The following is a 22545-nucleotide window of genomic DNA, read 5'->3' as shown; positions in this document are numbered from 1 at the left end:
AAAGCCCTGCTTCATCATACAAGGCCGTCGCACAAAAGTAGTGAAAACAGCAGATCTACAAGCACACAACGCCTTGCGGTGCGAGGCGTTGTGTGCTTGTAGATCGGCTGTTTTCACTAGTGTAAATATTTTTTTAAATGATAAATACAAAACAAACAGTTTTGGACATACAAGGTTTCCACCCGACAACGACAAAATATAACTCATGTAATTGGCCCACTGGCTTGTCACTTGTCATGATCTGAAATGGCAGATCTTTGAGTAGCAGCAGCGCTATAGAGAGAGATCTCTCTCTATAGCGTGCAATGAGGGCCTCTCCAACTCTTTTTCCCGGGCTGAATCAGGGGCCCAGCATGTCCCTGACTTCAGTGACTGAAACAATACATGTCCTCGTACACGGTATGGGACGTTCGTGAACGAATCGAGTCTTTTGAACGGCTCTTTGAAATGAACGATTGGATCCGGTTCGCAGTACGGGGAGCCGTTCCTTTTCTAAATGAACAGTGGTGGAAAAAGTACTCAAATGCTTTACTGACGTAAAAGTAACAATACTGCGATGTAGAAATACTCTGCCACAGGCAGAAGTTTGGAATTAAAATGTACTTGAGTAAACGTACAAACGCATTGGAATCAAAAGGCACTTAAAGTACCAATAGTAGAAAGTACTCATTATGCAAAATGTCCCATTTCATACGTTTTCCAATGAATAAAATGTAGAAAAATCATTAGAAAAGCCGATGTACTGTGAGCTTTTAGATCAGCTATTTTCACGCAACGCATTGTGAGCTTGTAGATCGGCTATTTCAAATGGCCGAAATGTATATATAGAATAAGAAAGTGTCACAAATAAAATAAAAACAGTTGAAAATGGGGAACATATATACATTGGGAAGGGGTACAGCATTGTGTAAACAGAGCTATGTCGCATTGTGACATTTTATATATAGGCCTATATACAGGGTATAAAGCTTTTGGAACAAAACAGCATTATTTTTTTCTCAAAATGCATTTAAAGGTAGCAGCTCTGTTCCATACTGTATGTGCAGTGGGTCTAGATGTCAAGCCATGGTTTATAGTCCTTAGGGTGGTTGTGTTACTAGCCTTCTTTTATCGCAACAGTTCACAAATCTTGCTGCTGTGTACGAACATTGTTGTATTTCTCCCAGTAGAACATTATTGTATCTCTCTCTCTCTCTCTCTCTCTCTCTCTCTCTCTCTCTCTCTCTCTCTCTCTCTCTCTCTCTCTCTCTCTGTCTCTCTCTCTCTCTCTCATATTACAGGACAGAGTGTCGTGGATGCCCTACCTCAGTTACATTTGCATTCTGGCCATAATCGCCTCCTTCTGCTCCGGGCCAGGTAAAGATAACCTATAGCTATATGCTATGTATAGAGTAGCTCCCTCTCTGTTTCTCTCCATCTGCGTTTCCACTGGAGTACCAATTCCATGTAGGAGCCATGGGGAATTCCTTGAGGGGGTTCCAAAAGGACCCTTAAGTTACATTGATCTACAGGCTGACAGAGCGTCTAATTTAACTCTCTACTGTGGTCGCAGATATCTCTCTCTCTCTCTCTCTCTCTCTCTCTCTCTCTCTCTCTCTCTCTCTCTCTCTCTCTCTCTCTCTCTCGGATAGGATTATTCCAATTTAACTTGCATCGTGGTTTTCACCTTGCTCTTATGCTGCATTCACACCGAGAGAAGCAAAGCTAATGGTTGGCTTGGTAATTCAATGTAATCTCTACGCAAACCAGCTTTTAAAATGTCCAAGCCTTTTTTTTTTTTTTTTGAGCATGGGAATTTTAAAAGCTGGTTTGCATAGAGCAGGAGTCTCAGAGTTACTACAGGGGGTCCTCCAAATCTTCCAATCCTTTTTATATTAACAACTTGAACCCTAGTGTCCATATTCTGAGAACTGTAGCCAAAAATAGCAGATTGTGAGCTTGTAGATCGGCTATTTTCGGCAAAGAGGTTTGGTGTAGAGGGGAAAAAGAGCAGACTAAGTACAGAGATCAAGTTTATTAGGTAATGACGGTTCAAGTGGTTAAATATCTGAAAACACAAATTGACATGAATCCAAAATACACTGGTGATTTTGCGTCAAACGATGAAAATATATGGTATCTGGGTTGTGGGGTCCCTGCTTCATCTCTCTCTCGACTAAGGTGTCCTTGGCCTGAACACGTTGAAGACCCCTGGCATAGAGATTGCATTGAATTATCAAGCCAACCGTTATAGCTTGGCTTCTCTCAGTGTGAATGCGGCATTAGTTGCTCCTACGCACTGCCCTCAGGTGGAAGGTAGTTTACAGCGTTGACAGTGGGCAGCTCCTCTGTCAATACTCATGCTCCTTCTCTTGACCCCAGCAACCATAGACACACTGGAGCACTCACTGTATGCAATGCTGTGTCACACACGCAAGCACGCACGCACGCACGCACACACACACGCACGCACGCACGCACGCACGCACGCACGCACGCACGCACGCACACACACACACACACACACACACACACACACACACACACATTCAGTACACACATGATAGCCTTTCCCCTGAGCATCTATTACACCAACACAGTTTTTATGAAGCATTTTGTTGACAGAACAACAGTTTGTTCACAGAAGTGGCACTTTTCATTCACACTCTTGCGCAGGCTTGATGTGATATTCATTTAATTTCATTTGTTTATTTATTTCGACAGGATAATGCATATTAATGAACACTACACTAAGCAATTACAACGGATTTAGCAAGATGCTCATTTTCTCCCGTCCGTCCGTCCGTCCGTCCGTCCGTCCGTCCGTCCGTCCGTCCATCCATCCATCCATCTTCAACCGCTTATCCTGAATGAGGCATTCCCAAGCCAGTTTGGAGATATAATTCTTCCATCTGGTCTTTGGTCTGCCACGGGGCAGACCAAAGACCAGGGGGGCGCTCGGGGGGCATCCGTACTAGATGCCCGAACCACCTAAGCTGACTCCTTTCCAAGTGTAGGAGCAGCGGTTCTACTCCAAGTCTCTCTCGGGTGACTGAACTTCTCACCCTATCTCTAAGGGAGATACCAGCCACCCGTCTGAGGAAACCCATTTCGGCCGTAACATCAACAATACTGACATAACAAGACTGACATAGTTGATGCAATGACAAATACAAGCATTTTAAATGGAGTACCAGCTCAGTTACCTTGCGGTGAGAGTGTTTCTGTCCTGAGATTGGCAGGTCAGGGTTTGATTATCCGGCCGCGTCATACCAAAGACTATAAAAATGGGACCCTGCAGCGCCTCCCTGCTTGGCACTCAGCATCAAGGGTTGGACTGGCATCTATGCCACATGGCATAGATCAGGGGTTCCCAAACTTTTTTTGTCTCAGGGCACCCCATAAATATTTGTTTAATTCGAGGCAACTCTACATTATAATTTTCACTCCCAGCACCTTATATTTATAGCATATCGTCGTTGTGGGGTGGAAACCTTGTATGTCCAAAACCGTTTTGTATTACTAGTGAAAACAGCAGATCTACAAGCGACAATCTTGTATGATGAAGCAGGGCTTTGCTTTACCAAAAGACGTACGCATTTGAAACTTGGAGATACAAGGTTTCTCCCCGACAGTGACGATATTTTAGTGATTATGTTGCGAGGAAAACGTTGAGATAATAGCCATTTGGTTAGAACTGACTGAAAATAACTTTGTACTTCAAGTTTAAAATGATACTACATATTTTTTCAAGTGTCCAAATAAATTCCAAATATTATCAAATTATCTCGCGGCACCCCTGGACTGCCATCACGGCACCCCAAGGTGCCCCGTCACCCACTTTGAAAACCCCTGGCATAGAGTCATGTCCAGGACAGGGATGGGACCATATGAAAATGTCATATAACGATTATTGTGACCAAAGAAATCATGAATTGTGATATTATCGCGATAATCAAAATAGCCCCAACATCCATTATCCTGAGGCGGAAAATTTGCCAAAAAATTGCAGATCTACAAGCCTTTTTAGATCGGCTATTTTTTTGGGGCAAAGAGATTTGGTAGAGTGAAAAATATATATTATCAAGTACGTATATTATAACGTCGTTGTCGGGTGAAAACCTTGTATGTCCAAAACCGTTCGTTTTGCATTTATCATTTTAAAAACGATTTAAACTAGTGAAAACAGCCGATCTACAAGCACACAATGCCTCGTGCCGCGAGGCGTTGTGTGCTTGTAGATCTGCAGTTTTCACTACCTTTGTGCGACGGCCTTGTATGATGAAGCAGGGCTTTACTTTGCGAAAGAACGTACACATTTGGAACTTGGAGATACGAGGTTTCCGCCCGACAGTGACGATAAGTGCGTTTTACCAATAGAGTAATGTAGAGTAAATGATAGCAGATACACTGTTACAGTATTCTCAGATTATTCACTATCATGATTGGCTTTTATTTTTAATGGGCTCCTGTGGGGAGTTTTCAGTTTTGTACCCATTTAGAATCTGGGTCATAAACTATTTTTTTGTGTGTGACATATTTTGTCAGAAACAAGTGGGTTACCAGATTCAGAATTCAGTTTGGAAGTCTTTCCGCCCTCCATGCCAAATACGTAATTGCCTTCAGTCTTTGCATAATGCTTTGTTGGGATCTCGTGAGGCAATCGATGAACCAGGACGGTTTGTTTTCCTCCTGGCTCCCCTCCTACTGGGACGGTAATGGTTTTAGCTTTTTTGTGATGTGTTCATCAGGTCCCAAGACACCTGGGTCTATGCCAGGGATGGGATGGGTTACTTTCCCTCTGTAAATGTCTTAAAATGTCCCTCCTTACATGATTTAATTTGAGTTTTTTCCTAAAGTAATGTCCATACTTGACCATACTACACAGATCTGCTACTGTACGTTTGCTGTTGTTGAATTATAATCCTGAAAAGTACTATAACTCACAGCGTGGGACCGAGTGCTGCGCTGCGAGCTTGTAGATCTGCTATTTTTTGAAAAGTTGTGAAAATGTGTGCAAATCTTTGAATATATGTATTTTTAAGCGAACATTTGCAACTCAAATTTTGCTTCTGGTGGGTCCCTGGAACTAAATATTTTGAGATGGGGGTCCGTGGCCAAATACATTTTGGGAGTCCTTTCCATGAAAAAGTTTGAGCACCACTGACATAGAAACATAGGTTTAAAAAAAAAAGAAAAAACCTTAGAAGGATTTAGAAGATATTTATATAATCTGGGTCAAAGATATTTCGAGCTTGCAGATCTGCTACTGTACTTTTGCTGTTTTTGAATTATAATCCTGAAAAGTAAGACATGTTTCCACCCGACAGAGACAAAATACATTTGATCACGGCAACACTGCATTTACAAGGGGTGGGGCATAATCCATGGCTATACAGGCTACAGACTTTCCTATGCTATAACAAATCAAAACTCTGGTTTTGATTTGTTGGGGATGTCTGGTCACCCTGGGTGTTAAAGCTATACTGTGTAAGTTGCTCAACTAGTGGTCAGTAGCAGTAGAGCAAACCGCGGTCGCGTCTGCTTTTTTCGGCCGTTTTTCGCCGCGGACCGGGCATTCAGACCACCGCGTCCGCCTCGCCTCGCCGAGACCTATCCATAGAGGTCTTTCGTGTCCCTCTACAAGCCTCGGGTGGGGAGTTACATGCTAAACTCCTAGACCAGTGTAAACACTGCAGTGTACTTCCTGAAGAGCTCAGCAGTGTATGATCTGGGCTTTGATTGGCCGGTAGGGAGACACGTGTACAGAATGATGCATATGACGTAATTTTGCCGGGAAAAACAGCCCCGGTCACGGCCACCAGGGCTCAGTAGAACACATATAAAGAAAAGGCTTTGGGAGCTGAAATTAACAGAGTGGGGGTTCTAAAACTTTAGCGATTTAATAGTTAGGACAATTTTAAGATATGTTTTATAAAAAAAGTTACATAGTATAACTTTAATCAGCCAACCTGTGAGTCTGTGATTAGAGAACGAATCAAAACAGCGGGCGCTCCAGTAACATGTCGTAACCACATGCTAATTATAGACTATATTTAGTGCGTGCCACTACGACCGCACCGGGGGACATTGTTGTGTGAGTGCAGTGCATGATGGAGGCTCGCGTGGTGGGAGGCTGACTTTGAGTTTTCAAGGTTGGGCCATCGCTTTGTCGCCACACATTTGCATTACGTTTTGAATAACGAGCTCCCCGGGGAGGGTTAACCCATTCAGGCCTAGGATTATTGAATGCTTTAACCAGTGGAAAAATAGCAGATCTACAAGCGGTGCCGCGCTGCGAGCTTGTAGATCTGCTATTTTTTGAAAAAGTCGCGAAAATGTACGTGCAAATCTTTGACTAATGTATTTTCAAAGCGAATGTTTGTATCTGAATGAATCTTTGCTTCTGAGTGGTCCCTGGAACTAAACATTTTGAGATGGGGGTCCGTGGCCAAATAAATATCATTTTGGGGGTCCTTCACATGAAAAGGTTTGAGAACCACTGACATAGTAGTCTCTCAAGAACAGACCAACTGAGCACCAGTTTAGTGAAAAGGACCTTTTCTTTGACGATGGCTGGCCAGATTGCTGGCATAGAAACATAGGTTTTTTAAAAAAAATCTTAGAAGGATTCAAAAGACACTTATAGAATTGGGTAAAAACTCTAATTTTCACGATTTTTCAAAAATAGCAGATCTCGGTGCCGCTCTGTGAGCTTGTATATCTGCTATTTTTCAATAGTTAAAGCGTAAAATAATGATACACAAAATGTGTACCCGTTCTGAATGGGTTTTAATCCTAGCACCCTGGCAAGGATCCATGTTGAGACGTCTCACAGAGCTCGCGGCAGTGAGCTGGTATGTAGACAAATGAGGGGAGGATACTGAGAATCCTCACCTACTTTTTCACTGCACCATCCACAATGGGCCACTGAAAGGATGCTCATTTGTATACATGTTACAGTTAGTTTGAGAAACCAGTTAGATTGGGAAAGGAGCGCTTGTTTTCGTTCACCTGGATGTGGAAGAAGTTCTCCTGGATGTGGAAGAAGCCCATGCATTAGTCTCACGCTGGTGAATGCTAACCTGGTGAATGCTAACCTGGTGAATGCTAACCTGGTGAATGCTACTATGCTTAAACCTAACCCTAACCCTAACCCTAACCTCAGTAAAACTGTGCCTAAACCTAACCCCAACCCTAACCTCAGTATAACTATGCCTAAACCTAACCCTAATCCTAACGGGAGGCTCTCTCCATTCCGTCATGTCGCCACTCCGAAATTGACTTCTTATTGTCGGAGTGGCGACACTCCCATGGGGGTTCGGTTTAGGGTTAGGGTTAGAGATAGGGTTAGTGTCGGAATGGAGACATGTCGGAAAGGAGACATGTCGGAGTGGAGAGATGCACTCATCCTAACCCTAACCTCAGTAAAACTGTGCCTAAACCTAACCCTAATCCTAACCCTAACCTCAGTAAAACTGTGCCTAAACCTAACCCTAATCCTAACCCTAACCTCAGTAAAACTATGCCTAAAGCTAACCCTAACCTCAGTCAAATTATTCCTAGTTCCCCGAAGGAGGCACCGCCTGCTTCACCTTGTGCCCAAAAACGAGCGCTCCTGTTCTCAATCTAACTCAATCTCAAACTAACAGTGACACATTTTTTTTTTTTTTTCATTCACGTTCATTTTCACTACAAATGTGGGTCACTTTTGTACGCTACACTTACCGGTAAGCCCCCCATGCTACCTGTACGCATGATTCCTTTTTAGGGAGGTTTTTGAGCTGTCCACGACCCACTTCTGACATACAAATCAAGTCCACAGAAATGGTGCCATCTTATAATGAGTATTACATGTAGTCCAGCTACTTCATTTTAGGGGGGGCATAGCTGAATGGTTAGGGAGCCTGCCTGGGGAACCAGAGCCCCTGGTTGTTCCAGGTTTGATTCCAGGCCAGGGTAGCAATGCCAATGTGTGTCCCTGAGCAAGACTCTTAACCCCTAATTGCTCACGAGCTCCTTGTGGGCAGCGAATCAGCTGGGTTGGGCTGAAAATACTGAAATTCCTTCACGGGTGGAAATAGGTATCTATTTTAAAATATGCCTGAAATTGGCAAAATTTAAAGCTATCCTATGTAACTTTTCCAATAAAACTAATCTTAAAATTGTCCTAACTATTAAATCGCTAAAGTTTTAGAACACCCACTCCGTTAATTTCAGCCCCGAAAGCCTTTTCTTTATATGTTTTTTTATTGAGCCAATGAGCAGTGACAGGGGCTGCATTTCGCGACAAAATTACATCATCTGTATACGTTGTCTCCAGATCATACACTACCAGCCAATCACAGCACGGATCATACACTACCGGCCAATCACAGCGCGTCTTGCGGTCTCTTCAGGAAGTAGCTTGCTTCAACAGCAGTGTTTACGCTGGTGTAGGAGTCTAGCCTGTTACTCCCCAACGCCTGGTCGCAGAGGAAGACCACTCTAAGACCACTCTACGGATGCGTATCGGCGAGCTGCAGGCGGTCGCGGTGGTTTTGCGACCGGCTCCGCTGCCGAAAAAAAGCAATACCGCTACTGACCACTAGTTGAGCAACTTACACAGTATAGCTTTAACTCTTATAGTTTGGACCTTATTAACGTTCAGGGTGACAATCCCGAACTATTTTTTTTTTTTTTTTAATTTTTCGAGCCGGGCTGCCGGCCGTCATCTGGTTACAAGGCCCGCGAGAGCGTCGCGCCGCCGATATTTGCCATCCACTCCAATGCAATCCAGGATCTTTAGGGCTCATTTTCTCTGTTCCATGCATATCCATGAGGTGTGCAAGGTTTAATCACGGCTAAATCGCAGAAAATAGGGCTTCTAAAATGCTTGGTAGCCAATAGCTAACTTCAAGCTAACTTCATCCTGTCCCTGTTCATGCACAAAGGAAAGTGTTCAGGCGCGTCATGGCTGCGCACGGCTTGTGCATATACAGCGTATGTCTATGGTGGATTCTATGGCCATTGGGCGCCCTCTAGTGGTGATTCTGGGCACTGAAAGGGTTTTAAATGTAGGATTTTTTATTTTATTTTACTCAAGTCGTGACCCATACAAATTGGTCTGCAACCCACAAAGGGTTCCCGACCCACTGTTTGGGATCCGCTGGCCTATATACAGTACTTGAACTGTATATAGTCCTGGAGTCCTCCACTGGCGATACGCGTCAAGTTACCCTGAGCTGCTCTCAGCACGTTGCCCAGTGGTTCTCCCAGGGTTCACTGTTCAGGGAGCAGAGAGTACTTTCCCCCCATTCAAGTCCTCGTGCAGCCATTTTATGATTTATGACCTCTATCGAAAATCCAATTTGTGCATTTACCCCATTTAGAACGGGTACACATTATTGCGTATTATTATTTTATGCTTTAACTATTGAAAAATAGCAGATATACAAGCTCACAGCGCGGCACCGAGTGCCGCGCTGCGAGCTTGTAGATCTGTTATTTTTGAAAAATCGTGAACATTTGAATTTTGACCCGATTCTATAAGTGTCTTTTGAATCCTTCTAAGGTTTTTTGAAAAACCTATGTTTCTATGTCAGCAATCTGGCTATAGCCATCGTCAAAGAAAAGGTCCTTTTCACTTAACAGTTAACAGCTCAGTTAGTCTGTTCTTGAGAGACTACTATGTCAGTGGTTCTCAAACCTTTTTCATGTGAAAGACCCCTGTAAAAAAAAATATTCATATCTCAAAATATCTCAGAAGCAACATTTTAGTTTCAAATGTTCGCTAAAAATGCATATATTCAAAGATTTGCACACATTTTCACGACTTTTTCAAAAATAGCAGATCTACAAGCTCGCAGCGCGGCACTCGGTGCCGCGCTGCGAGCTTGTATATCTGCTATTTTTCAACAGTTAAAGCAGTCAATAATTCTAGGCCTAAATGGGTTACAATTGGACATTGGACACAAACGATATTGGAGACTCTCTCTCAGTGTGTGCAGAATGTGTTTCAGAGTAGGCTACGAATCGATGAAATACCATATTAAAAAATCCATTTGTATTTCATATTAACAGCCAGAATTGTAGAACAGGGGTCTTCAACATTTTCAAGCCAAGGACCGCTTAGTTGAGAGAGAGAGATGAAGCAGGGACCCCCCACAACTAGGGTTGGGACCCGAAACCGGTTCTTTTTAGGACCCGGTTCCATGATAGCGGGTCCAGAACCGGGTCAATAATTTTTGCCGGTCCGATTCTCTTAACGGGTCTCATCAGCGCGCATTTAATGTGCATTCCATTGCAAGCAGCTGTGGTGACGTCAGGCCACCTCTACAGAAAGAATGCTGGGAATCAGAGCCTTCTACGACTCTGCTGGGAATGTCCGCGTCACTGAGCAGCGCGAGTGATAGCGACGACAACTGAACACACCAACAAGCAGCGTGATAAACAAACAGCATGGTGCCGAAGAGACACAAGTCTTCCAAAGTTTGGCTGTACTTCAGCTCACTGGAAGCGCGTTCATTCTGACGTCCATGAGCGGCGCTCGTCGGCTTGTTCGCTCGTTCGGTCCGCGGTCTTCTGTCCTCGCGTCTTTCTTTTCATTCACATTTCACATTATGCTCCAAATAACACCCGCAGCTGCAGAAGACCTCGCGAAAGTTGATATGTGAGCGGACTGAGGCGCTCCTCTGTGCCGTCTGCCTGGGTGCTTCTCTTCTTCCTTGTTACGTCTTGAAAGTTGCAACGCAAGTAAAGCCCGACTACTTCGCTGTGTTGCATGCCGAAAATAGCTGATCTGCAAGCTCACAACGCGTCGCATCCACAAGACAACGTGAGCTTGTAGATCAGCTATTTTAACCAACGATTAAAGCCTTAAACATACAGATGGGCGCGACGTTTAGAAACCTGACTTCACAATAGCCCCTTTTCCACTGCAGCTTTAGTACCACACCACACCACACCACATGAATATATCTACATTTTCAATTACACAAAAGTAGCCCTATTGGTAAGAAACAAATTGACCCTTAACTGTGATTATATTACAATATAAATTTGTATTACAACAACTATACCTAAATTATTATGTATTTGAACGCCCATTAGGCTTATGTAAACAACTACTGTTAAATGGTCTCAATTGTTCATGTTTTATTTTTCTATAGACGGGTTTCTGGTCTACGTTACACTGACGTCTGTACCAAAATTAGCCAATGAAACCAGCGCTCCCTGGCGCTCCCCAAAACAACAGGTTTGGTGATTGGTGGAAAGGCATCCGTTAGATGCGCGCGCATCCTTTTGTTAATAAACAGGAAACCCGTCAATAGGACATACAGAAGCGTCAGTGTCAGAAAATATGAAAATATATATATATTGGAACCGTTAAGAGAACCGTTAGGAACCGGAATCGTTAAGAGGGAATCGCTAAGGACTCAGAATCGTTAAAATCCTAACGAGTCCCAACCCTACCCACAACCCATAGATACCATATTCATTGTTTGACAGCACAATCATCAGTGTATATTGGATTCATGTCAATTTGTGTTTTCATCTATTTAACCACTTGAACCGTGAATACTTAATAAACTTGACCTTTCACTCTGTTCTTAGTCTGCTCTTTTTCCCCTCTACACCAAACCTAAAATAGCCGATCTACAAGCTCACAGCGCCTCGCAGCGCCAGGCGTTGAGCTTGTAGATCTGCTATTTTTTGGCTAAAGTTCTCAGAATGTGGACGCTAGAGTTCAAGTGGTTAACACATTCCCCGCCATTTAACAATACCTTCGTACTCTATGGTGCCTCTGGTCTCCATAGACTTCCATGTAATTCATAGTGCACGGATCATGCACACCCATGCCTAGATAATGCACCACGTGTGTCCACATTGCTCACAGCTTTCAAACAAACAAATCCGAATGGAAATCCGTTCAGGCATTCATGAGATACAAGCCATTATGTTTTCCTAAAATGTAAACAAAGATGGCTGCCATGTTTGATAGATGGGGTTGCTATGGGGGTTAAACATGCAATTTCGCGATTTCTATCATGCCTACTACATTTTTTGGGGTCCAAAAAAAATTAAAAAAAAAAAAATTAAATTTTTTTTTTTTTTTCTTCAAAATGGCGGAAATTCTCGGGACTATCGGGCCTGGCAGGGAAAGACATTGAAATAATCTCGGGACTATCGGGCCTGGCATGCAATAGGTTAATATCAAAAAGGAGACAAAAAGAAGACCCCCTGTAGTAAACCTGAAGACCCCCTAGGGGTCCTGGACCCCCTGTTGAAGACCCCTACTTTAGCTATTAAAAAATAGCAGATCTACAAGCTCATAGCGCGGCACATAGCGCGGCACATTGCGGGTGCGTTTGCTTTGTGTGCGCTCCGGGCAGAAGGACTATAGTGTTGAGCGGTGGTGGTGTTGACCATTGTGTCCAGCCTGGTCCCTGAGCTCATCACTTGGCTCTGCGTGCTCCGTGTTCAGAGCTGTTGCCTGTTGGTTAGATGAGGCTGTAATGACGCACGGACACGCTGAGAGTTTGCGCTCCACGAGGAATGAAAGGCCCCTGCAGTGCATTGATCAGAGGGGGTGGGGGGGGGGGGGGGGGGGGGCACATAACTGTAAGTGACGAGGCTAAGAAAGCCCTCCCTAATGAGCTCTGTCTCTCTTTGTCACCAGCTAATGCATGTTGCACATGTGAGCATGTTTGGACATACAGTATAGGCATGTGCCCAGTTAGGCATGCATGCATGCTTGCACACACACACACACTAGGGAATTCACCAAATATTCAAATAGTCGAATATTCGAGTGAATCCTTGTAGCCAGGGCCCAGAATTCGGTGTCACGCCGCTGCAATCGGCAACAATGGATCGTTTGGAAGAAAGGTTCGACTGAGGATAAATCCCCTCTCTGAAAAACATCAAACGCAACCAGGTGGCATTTAATTCAAAGGATGGCACACACAATCCACTGTGTCTGTCGCCAACACATGGTGAAACTTCAGAGAAAAAAGGATCACATTGGAGGTGGATGAAAATGAACAGCGGGGGTCCTGGTGCCACTTTAACAGCACTGATGTTCCAGCACTCAACACAATGCTTCAGTGGACAGAGGCTCAAGTGAGCCACGATGTTGACCCCAGTGTAGAAATACTCTGTTACAGGTGAAAGTCTGTAATTCAAAATGTACCTGAGTAAAAGTACAAACGTTTTGGCATCAAAATGTGCTTAAAGTACCAAAAGTAAAAGTAGTTATTATGCAGAATGTCCCAAGTTTTCAAACTGGAGGGGAAAGGAACTGGTTGGAATAACGTGTTCCGTCCACGCGCTATGTCCAAACCAGGGAAATCTCCACTGTCAGGTGAAAAGAAACGTTAATTAATGAATACCTGGATGTGGTAAGACGACTCTGGCTGTTGTCGTTAGATTGAATAATATCAGCTGGATATTTTACATAAACCTAGACGAGTTTTTCAATGTGCAACATTTGCCACATATCCATTGACAAAACAGAATCCCACACACTTGCTTCACTTACAGCATCTGTTTAATGCATCTGTTTAACTTTTTCGGTGACAAAATTTCAGGTACTGAATCTATTTGTCTGTGCGTTGGCCTCCTACTCTAACGAGCAGGGACGTGCTGGCCATTGGGAAAAGCGGAACAACTCCCGAACGGCCGGTTCATTCCCGGCCGGTCCAGGCCGGCCATTAGGAAAAAATGTAAAATAAAATGTCGGCCTTCGTTCCATTTTGGGGACTGGGCGGCCAACAAAGTAAATCGTCACTGTCGGGCAGAAACCTCGTATCTCCAAGTTTCAAATGTATACATTTTTTCGCAAAGCCCTGCTTCATCATACAAGGCTGTTGCAGAAAAGTAGTGAAAACAGCAGATCTACAAGCACACAACGCCTCGCGGTGCTTGTAGACGCCTCGCGGTGCTTGTAGATCGGCTGTTTTCACTAGTTTAAATCATTTTTAAAATGATAAATACAAAACAAACGGTTTTGGACATACAAGGTTTCCACCCGACAACAACTCATGTACACTCCAACTTTTTTCCCGGGCTGAATCAGGGGCCCAGCACCTCCCTGCCAACGAGCCTGCCCGATCAAGTACCGTAGGCGTGCAAAAGGACTTGTTTTGCTACATATTCATTAAAATGTTAAACAGTTCAGCCTTTGGTAAAACACTGACACAGACGTTAACAGCCCTCTTCAAGATACAATTTGAAATGCAGCACTTTGGCTCCGTTCGCATCGGTTGTTGTCAGGGGTGTCGCACTCAAATTCTGGGCCCTGGGTACAAAGATTCACTCACATTTTGTGCTTTAGCTATTGAAAAATAGCAGATCTACAAGCTCACAGCACGGCACCGAGTGCCGCGCTGCGAGCTTGTAGATCTGCTATTTTTGAAAAATCGTGAAAATGTGTGCTTTGAATATTTCAAATCCTTCTAATTTTTTTTTAAACCTATGTTTCTATGTCAGTGGTGCTCAAACTTTTTCATGTGAAGGACCCGCAAAATGATACGTATTTGGCCACGGACCCCCACCTCAAAATATTTAGTTCCAGGGACCCTCCAGAAGCAAAATTTGAGTTACAAATGTTTGCTTAAAAAATACATATATTCAAACATTTACACACATTTTCACGACTTTTCAAAGATAGCAGATCTACAAGCTCGCAGCTACAAGCTGCGAGCTTGTACATCTGCTATTTTTCAATAGCTAAAGTATAAAATAATTAAGACCCCTCCAACTTGGGCCCTAGTAACTCAGTCCCACTTTTTCCCCCGCTTGTGACGCCCCTGGTCGTTGTGATTGATAGCTCAGAGAGCAGAGCTCTGTGGAAGTCGAGAGCGGAGACAGAACAGAACAAAATACTAACAGAGTAGCTTAGTTTGTATGCGTTGGACGTTGATTCTGTTCAAATGAGTTTATGCTCTGTTTCTGTGTTTTCAGTAGGGGTGGGCGATATGGTGATAAATATCAATGAGACACTGTCTCCATGATATGCCTTTTCAGAGCTATCGTATATATCGTGATACAATGAGGGAGCCTTGTAAAAAATCATGTTGAATTGTTAATACAGAGATTCATTGCAGAATTCATTTAAACCTGCATGTTGGTCTAAATCAGTAGTTCTCAAACTTTAAAATGTCAAGGTCTCCCCTTAACTCTGACAGTCTACAAATGAAACCAAATGGACCCGTAAGGGTCCATTTGTATACTGTAAGAGTTACATACTTAAAAGGGTCAGATTTAGACCTCCCAAAAGGAACTCAGAGAGTCCCTGGACCCCACTCTTTGAGGACAACTAAATGGTCTGTTACTCCTTTTTCTTTTAGTTTGTGTTACCTAGCTAGTTGGTGGTTGTTGTACTTTTAAGTAACTTGAAAAATATTGTGATATTGTATTTTTCCATATCGCCCACCCCTAGTTCTCAGTGAGGTTGTTGTCTCAACATAGGCCGGTTAGTTTATGGTAAAAGAGGTGGCGAGGCGACAGAGAGAGTAGAATGTCCTCTGACACATACTGTATGCCACTGTTTACTAGCTAATGACTACCCAGCAGTCTCATTACAATGTTATGGGGAAAACAAATCCTATAACCTATGGCTGCTGCTGCTGCTGCCTCTGCATGTGGACTGTGGTTCAGGTTCACATAGGGCCGTATATACAGTGCTGTGTTCTACCTGTCACGCGGGTATACGGAGTAAGCCGTGAAGACATTTTTTTGAAAAAGCGTACGCCCTCGTGAACCTTTCAATGTAGCGTATCTGATCAGGCATTATGCACTGGCGTATGCCCTGGCCACACGAATAGCCGCGGACCATAGATTATAGTATGACCTCAAAAAAAGTCTAGAACACAACACTGGCTGTATAGCAGAAGGCTAGACAAAACAGCAAAAGCAAAAGCAAAGGTTGCATCATTGATATTTCCATGTTTCCATTTACTAAACCTCGTATTATTCAGGGGCTTTCCATTCGAATGGGTTATTAATATGCTTTTATAGCCTGAGGAGGGCTGTCCACACAGGTTACAGTAGTTACTACAGTATGAAGGCCAGACCGCACCAATGCAACTCCTTGTAACTGCCATTGGGGATAATGGTTGTAAGTACTTGTAAATACTGTACAGTAGTTGCATGTTGCAAGGAGTTGCATTGGTGTGGACTGGCCTTAAGGGTCGCTTAGGGATTTTCCACTTTCAAAAGAAACTTTTGGTCATTTTATTGTCTACTCAGGCTTTTGTGAACGCCCTGGACAGATTTTAATTCGCTTGATTCAATATTTATATATTTGATATTCATGTTATCAGACCCTCCCCATCCAGGGCCATTCATATACAAACCCACTGTAACTCCATTTTGACCATATTCTGATCTTCTGGTGACTCATACTACCCTCCTAATAATACGTGAGCTGGCGGTGTTTTTCAATAACTTTTTTTCATTTATCTTTCATAATTTTGTGGGAAAATGGACAAAATGTAATACAATAAAAAAATATTAAAAAGAAATCAAAAAAGTTAAATCGAATAAACACAGCCAGCTCACATATTAGGAGGGGAGTATGAGTCACCAGAAAAAAGATAGGTTTTTGATGAATCTATCATGGCTAAAATGGAGTTTGAAGTTACAATGGGATAGGAATGGGCCCTGGATGGAGAGTGTCTGATACAATGAATATCAAATATTTAAATACTGAATGAAGCAAATTAAAATCTGTCCAGAATGTTCACAAAAGCCTGATTAAACGATTTTTTTTATTCGTTTTGTAGTGGAATATCCCTTTAAGGCCAGCTCTGGGCTTTGCTTTCAATAACTTGACATCTTAGCATCTTTTATACACAGCTTTCTCTGTGTAACACAGCCCTCCTCCCCACTGTGTGGTAACCGGCAGGTGCCGCCCCCCAGCCCATTCCCCTGAAAACGGCCAATTGTGTTCGTATAGCTATAAACCCTCATTCAAGCCAGACGGCCATGCAGAGCCGCCAGCTCTGAGTCACTTCAAAAAGGACTTCGGCTATAATGGAACCCTCTCCACAGCCAGACAGTTTGGAGTGTCATAGACGAGTGCACACAGCGGAAGGTTGTTAAATTAATTTCTGGAGGGGCTGGTGGCTTCCATTTAGGTGTTGCCGTGTATCCAGGGGGAGTCACAAGTGGGGGGAAAAGTGGGACTGAGTTACTAGGGCCCAAGGTGGAGGGGCCTTAATTATTTAACTATTGGAAAAATAGCAGATCTACAAGCTCACAGCAAGTCATGAAAATGTGTGCAAATCTTTGAATATATGTATTTTATATGTAAGCAAACATTTGTATCTCAAATTTTGCTTCTGGGGGGTCCCTGGAACTAAATATTTTGAGATGGGAGTCCGTGGCCGAATACACATCATTTTGGGGGTCCTTGACATGAAAAGGTTTGAGCACCACTGACATAGAAACATATTTTTTTTTTCAAAAAACCCTGAAACCTTGAAATATTCTTGCTAAAGACTAGCTAAAATGTTCATGATTTTTTTTAAAATAGCAGATCTACAAGCTCGCAGCGCGGCACTCGGTGCCACGCTGTGAGCTTGTATATCTGCTATTTTTCAATAGTTAGAGCACAAAATGTGAGTGAATCCTTGTACCCAGGGCCCAGAATTTGGTGCGACACCCCTGCGTGTATCAGCATGGAGAAACTCCTACGCTGTTAACCTCACGCTGATACCGGCGCGAACCCATGTTGCAATATCCATGTTGTTATTGCCTTCTGCTGTGTTTACCATCTACTGTACGACCGGTCAAAATGTCAATAGAACTGGTCGTCGTAAACCTAGTATACAGCAAGGGTTTCAAAGTGGGTGACGGGGCACCCTGGGGTGCCGTGACGGCAGTCCAGGGGTGCCACGAGATCATTTGAAAATATTTGGAATTTATTTGGACACTTGAAAAAAATATCTACCGGTATTATAATTTTAAACTTGAAGTACAAAGTTATTTTCAGTCAGTTCCAACCAAAATGGCTATTATCTCAACGTTTTCCTCGCAACATAATAGCTAAAATATGCTATAAATGTAAGGTGCTGGGAGTGAAAATTATGAATATAATGTAGAGGTGCCTCGGATGAAACATATATTTATAGGGGTGCCCTGAGCCAAAACATTATTGGGAACCTCTGCTATACAGCACTGGTTCCCAAGCAATGGGTCGGGACCCATTTGTGGGTCGTAGACACATTTTTGTGGGTCCCTTTATTATTTTGTTTTTTACATTTTGATCATTTGAAATTATTATTTATTTCCAAACATTTTCCAAACACATTCCCTAAAAAAGCTACATTTTTCATGAATTATAAAACAAATGCAATGGATTTATGAATAAATAAAAGAAAAGTCGAAGAAAGAAAAGCCGATCTACTAGCTCACGAGAGCTGTTTTGACTAGTTTGGGTACCGGGCAAACGTCCCTTTTGGGTCTCAAGCTAAAAGTTTTTGGAACCACTGATATACAGTATATTTCTGTCGGAATACTTGGGATTAAAGCTGTAGTAGTCCAAAATGCAGTAAGGTTTATGTCTGTCAACCAACATAACCCCATCTCATATAGTATTAATCTTCCTTGTGTATTAATAGCTGCACTGCTTCCTACAGGGTTAGGAAACCTATATTATCTAACAAGCCATCAAATACTTCATGCTTTTTCTGGTCTCTCAATATTACTTTTTTATTGTTTGCCAATTTCTCAAAGCAGATCAAGTATAGGTCTACTCTACAGCCAACAGTTGAAAGTGAAAGCAAATAAGGCATAAATCAATTATTTATTATATGTGGAATGCATGGGCTAATAAAAACAACTTAATACTTTCTACTAGGGTTGTAACGATATAGTAACAGAATTGAAAAAAAAAATCAATTTTAATTTGCAATGATCTACTATATCGTTTGCAAAAGTAAAATATCATACCGTTTTGGCTTTGTATCATATTGTATCGTTTTAAAATGTGGTAATCAGTATCGAATCGTTTTGCAATGCAAATTATTGATTGTATAGAAACTAAGTATTTGTGCCTTGTATTTAGACATTTTAAGAGGGAAAATTAAAAAAGAGGGGTCTAATTACCTTTCCATTCCATATAGCTACTCTTGGTCTATCATACATGTATGTAATCTGTGTGTTCATGTCAAGGTGGGTTTGTCCATGTGTTGAAATATAATGTCCGTGCATTTGCTTGATAATCACAGCGTTTACTTCCACGATAATACATTCTTTACACGTTTTACAATTCCTTGCTAAATAGTTACTATATTGATTTTAAATCATTGAATCAAATTGTATCATATCGCCATGAATGAACCAATATTGTCCATGTATCGTATCGTCAACCATGTATCGTGAGGCGTATCGTATCGCTGTTAAAATGTATCGTTGCACCCCTAGTTTCAACAGTTAATATAATTATCCCTGCAAGGCCCAGCGTTGCTTTTTGGTAACATTTTTCAAATCATTTTAAAAAAAATGTTATAATTAGTTTTCCTGTTCTTTTTTCACATTAACATCACCATTAAATCCTATTGTTTAGTATTACAATGCCATTGGCCATGATATTTGCATATGTATACCCCCCACATAGGCTGACATTCACACCTCCCAGAGAAGTTGAAATTCCAGCGTCTGGACGAACAACATCTCAATTTTTTACTGAAGCTATTCCTCACTAAAACATAAGTAAAATGCCTGTAATATTTTTTTCCGTGATCATTAGAATGTCTAGAACATGTACATGTTATTATTGTCGAAAAATATCCCCAAGATGCAAATTAGAGCATGATTTATGATTTATGATTTATGGCTATAAAATCTTACAAAAACATTATTAATTTTTTAACATTACATTTTCCTGTGATTAGGACTGCTACAACACCATCAGATTTTTTTTAATTTTCTTTGGCCAGCAGAAATTAATTCGGGTCTTGCAGGGATAAGCATCAAAGCAATATTTTAAATAGCCAGGTTGCCTTCCCCTGGCTTAGTATCACCAAATTATACAGATACATCGTCAGTGTACATTACATGAATAATAATACAGATGATGCATCCTTTGAAGTATGAGTCACGGTCGTGTTGTTTTCACCTCATCATTCCTTGACAATCGCAGGGTTACAGTGTGACTGATGCTGTACAGTACATAACAAGCATGCCTATAAATATACATTTCTTTGTGAAGGGAGATTAAAAATAGCCCACTGCTCAGGCTCCACCACGTTTGAAACAGAGACTGTTTTTTCCCTGTCCTGAAATACTGTATATGGTGCCAACCCCGAGTTTCCCGAGTTTGTATTGGTACTAGTGCTGTGCCAACCCCGAGTTTCCCGAGTTTGGGCCGTTTTTGAAAAAAAAAAAAAAAAAAAAAAAATTCAAAATTTTTTTTTTCAATTTTTTTTTTGGACCTCCAGAAATGTATTAGGCATGATCGCGATCGTGAAATTGCATGTTTAACCCCCATACCAACCCATTCTTTCAAACATGGCAGCCATGTTTGTTTACATCTGAAGAAAACATAATGGCTGATAAATCATGAATGCCTGAACAGATTTCCAAGCGGATTTTTTTGTTTGAAAGCTGTGAACAGCATCTACACACGTGGTGCATCATCTAGGCATGGGCGTGCACTTTTTACACACTTGCACAATTACATGGAAGTCTATGGTAACCATGGCAACGCGAGACATTGAAGAGAAAAAATCATTGCAACATAAGTGTTAATACACACTTTACTGTATATTAATACACACTACAGCACATAGCAGTGTGGAAAGTAACTAAGTGTATTTACTCAAGTACTGTACTTAATGAGTACAAGTCTGTGTTACTTTGACCGGTTACACCCCGCCACTCCGACATGTCTCCTTTCCGACATGTCTCCATTCCGACACTAACCCTATCTCTAACCCTAAACTTAACCTCTATGGAAGTGTCGCCACTAGAAGTCAATTTCGGAGTGGCGACATGTCGGAATGGAAAGCGACACCCACTTTGACTTTACTGGAGTTTTTTCTCCTCGAATTGTCATTACTTTTACTTCTGCTCCACCACATCTCAGAAGCAAATATTTTACTTCTACTCCACTACAATTATTTGAAAACTTTAGTTTGTTACTTAGCAGATTTTGATCATTATTACAAAACGTTACCCACTTCAGCCCTATATACAGTACAGTACTGTACATTTGAGCCATTTGAAAATTGCTGATCTACAATCTCACAGTGCGTCTAGAAAATCCTGTTATTTCCCCTGCTTTTCCTCCCAAGTTATAAGTCATCATACCAGTTAACCCTCCTCAACCCGTAGACTCCGTGGTGGTGGTTTTACCCCTGTGGAACCTGAGTTCGAATTTTATTTTTCTAAATGCGATGCATATCTATACTATAATTTTGCGAATGTCTGTCTGAGTGAGTGAGTGAGTGTCTGTCTGTCTGTATGAAACAGCGTTTCTCCTCGGTGGCTGGAGCAATTGATCTGAAATCGCATCACCATCAGCATATGAACACACCTGACATAACTGTGAAGCCCGTTTGTCACTTTCACAAATCGTATGCTGTATAATAGCATTTTTATGGTGTATCTATATCTATTTAGCCTACAGTACCTTTTGTGACCACACATGTTAAGGGAGGGGCGCTGTTGTTCAGGCCATGCACAATCACACACAAACCCACACACACACACACACACACACACACACACACACACACACACACACACACACGGGGGGGGGGGGGGGGGGGGGAATGTGTGTGTGTGTGCAGGCGGGCAGGCGGGCGGGCAGGCGGGCGGGGGGGGGGGGGGGGGGGGGGGGGGGGGTTAGCCATTACACGAAACGGGTATTTCTTACATTGATGCTCCTACATATTATCATGCAAGCAACAGTTAAAGTTACTTTCCATCCCTCATATACTGTATGCACAGTGCACATCCCATAACCCACACACTGCACATCATTTTGGAGCTCATATCTTTGAACGGGTAAGGGCTAGTACATTATAAATCATGACATAAACCCTCAGGTCAAGTAAAACACGAGGATCACCTCAATTGGGAGTTGTGAGTTTTCCCCCTCATTAGCAGTGATATTCAGACGGTTGCTTCTAGTTTTGTCATATTATGTTACTATATATACGTATGATATATGTACAGTATATCAATATGTGATATATTGATGACCCATTTCTGCGGTTACAGCTATTAATAGTGGCCTAATACATCATTCTGACACTCTGGTGTTCCATGTGGATGTACAGTGTCTTCATCTTGGGACAGGGGCGTCAATTGGGTATGGCAGGGGTATGCAGCTGCCATACCCTGGGTCCAGGGGGGGGGGGGGGGAATACAAGTTACTTTTACATATAAATCCATGAATGTCTCTTTGTCTATCTGTGCTGGTTATTATGTTGTTAAATTACAGTAAAATAACTACAAAAGCAAAATGTAACAAAATGGTCACTTTAACAACGTATTATAATTATATAATTATAATTATATTCTCCACACTTTTATTCTCCCCATCTTGACAAATTGGTATATTCCCAGGTT

General features: G+C 42.2%; 1 protein-coding gene across 1 annotated transcript in view; it reads left to right on the top strand.

Annotated features, from left to right (window-relative positions):
* slc2a9l2 (solute carrier family 2 member 9, like 2) overlaps nt 1-22545 on the top strand; it is a 359618-nt gene that overhangs the window by 228711 nt on the left and 108362 nt on the right. The window contains exon 11 of the mRNA XM_080728471.1: nt 1281-1356. Within this exon, the coding sequence (XP_080584597.1) occupies nt 1281-1356 (76 nt within the window). The remainder of the gene's footprint in view (nt 1-1280; nt 1357-22545) is intronic.

Source organism: Nannobrachium achirus (genome assembly GCF_963921795.1).
Source record: "Nannobrachium achirus genome assembly, chromosome: 6".
Taxonomy (NCBI): Eukaryota; Metazoa; Chordata; class Actinopteri; order Myctophiformes; family Myctophidae; genus Nannobrachium; species Nannobrachium achirus.
Note: the sequence above shows the minus strand (reverse complement) of the source record. Positions and strands in the feature narration are given on the sequence as shown.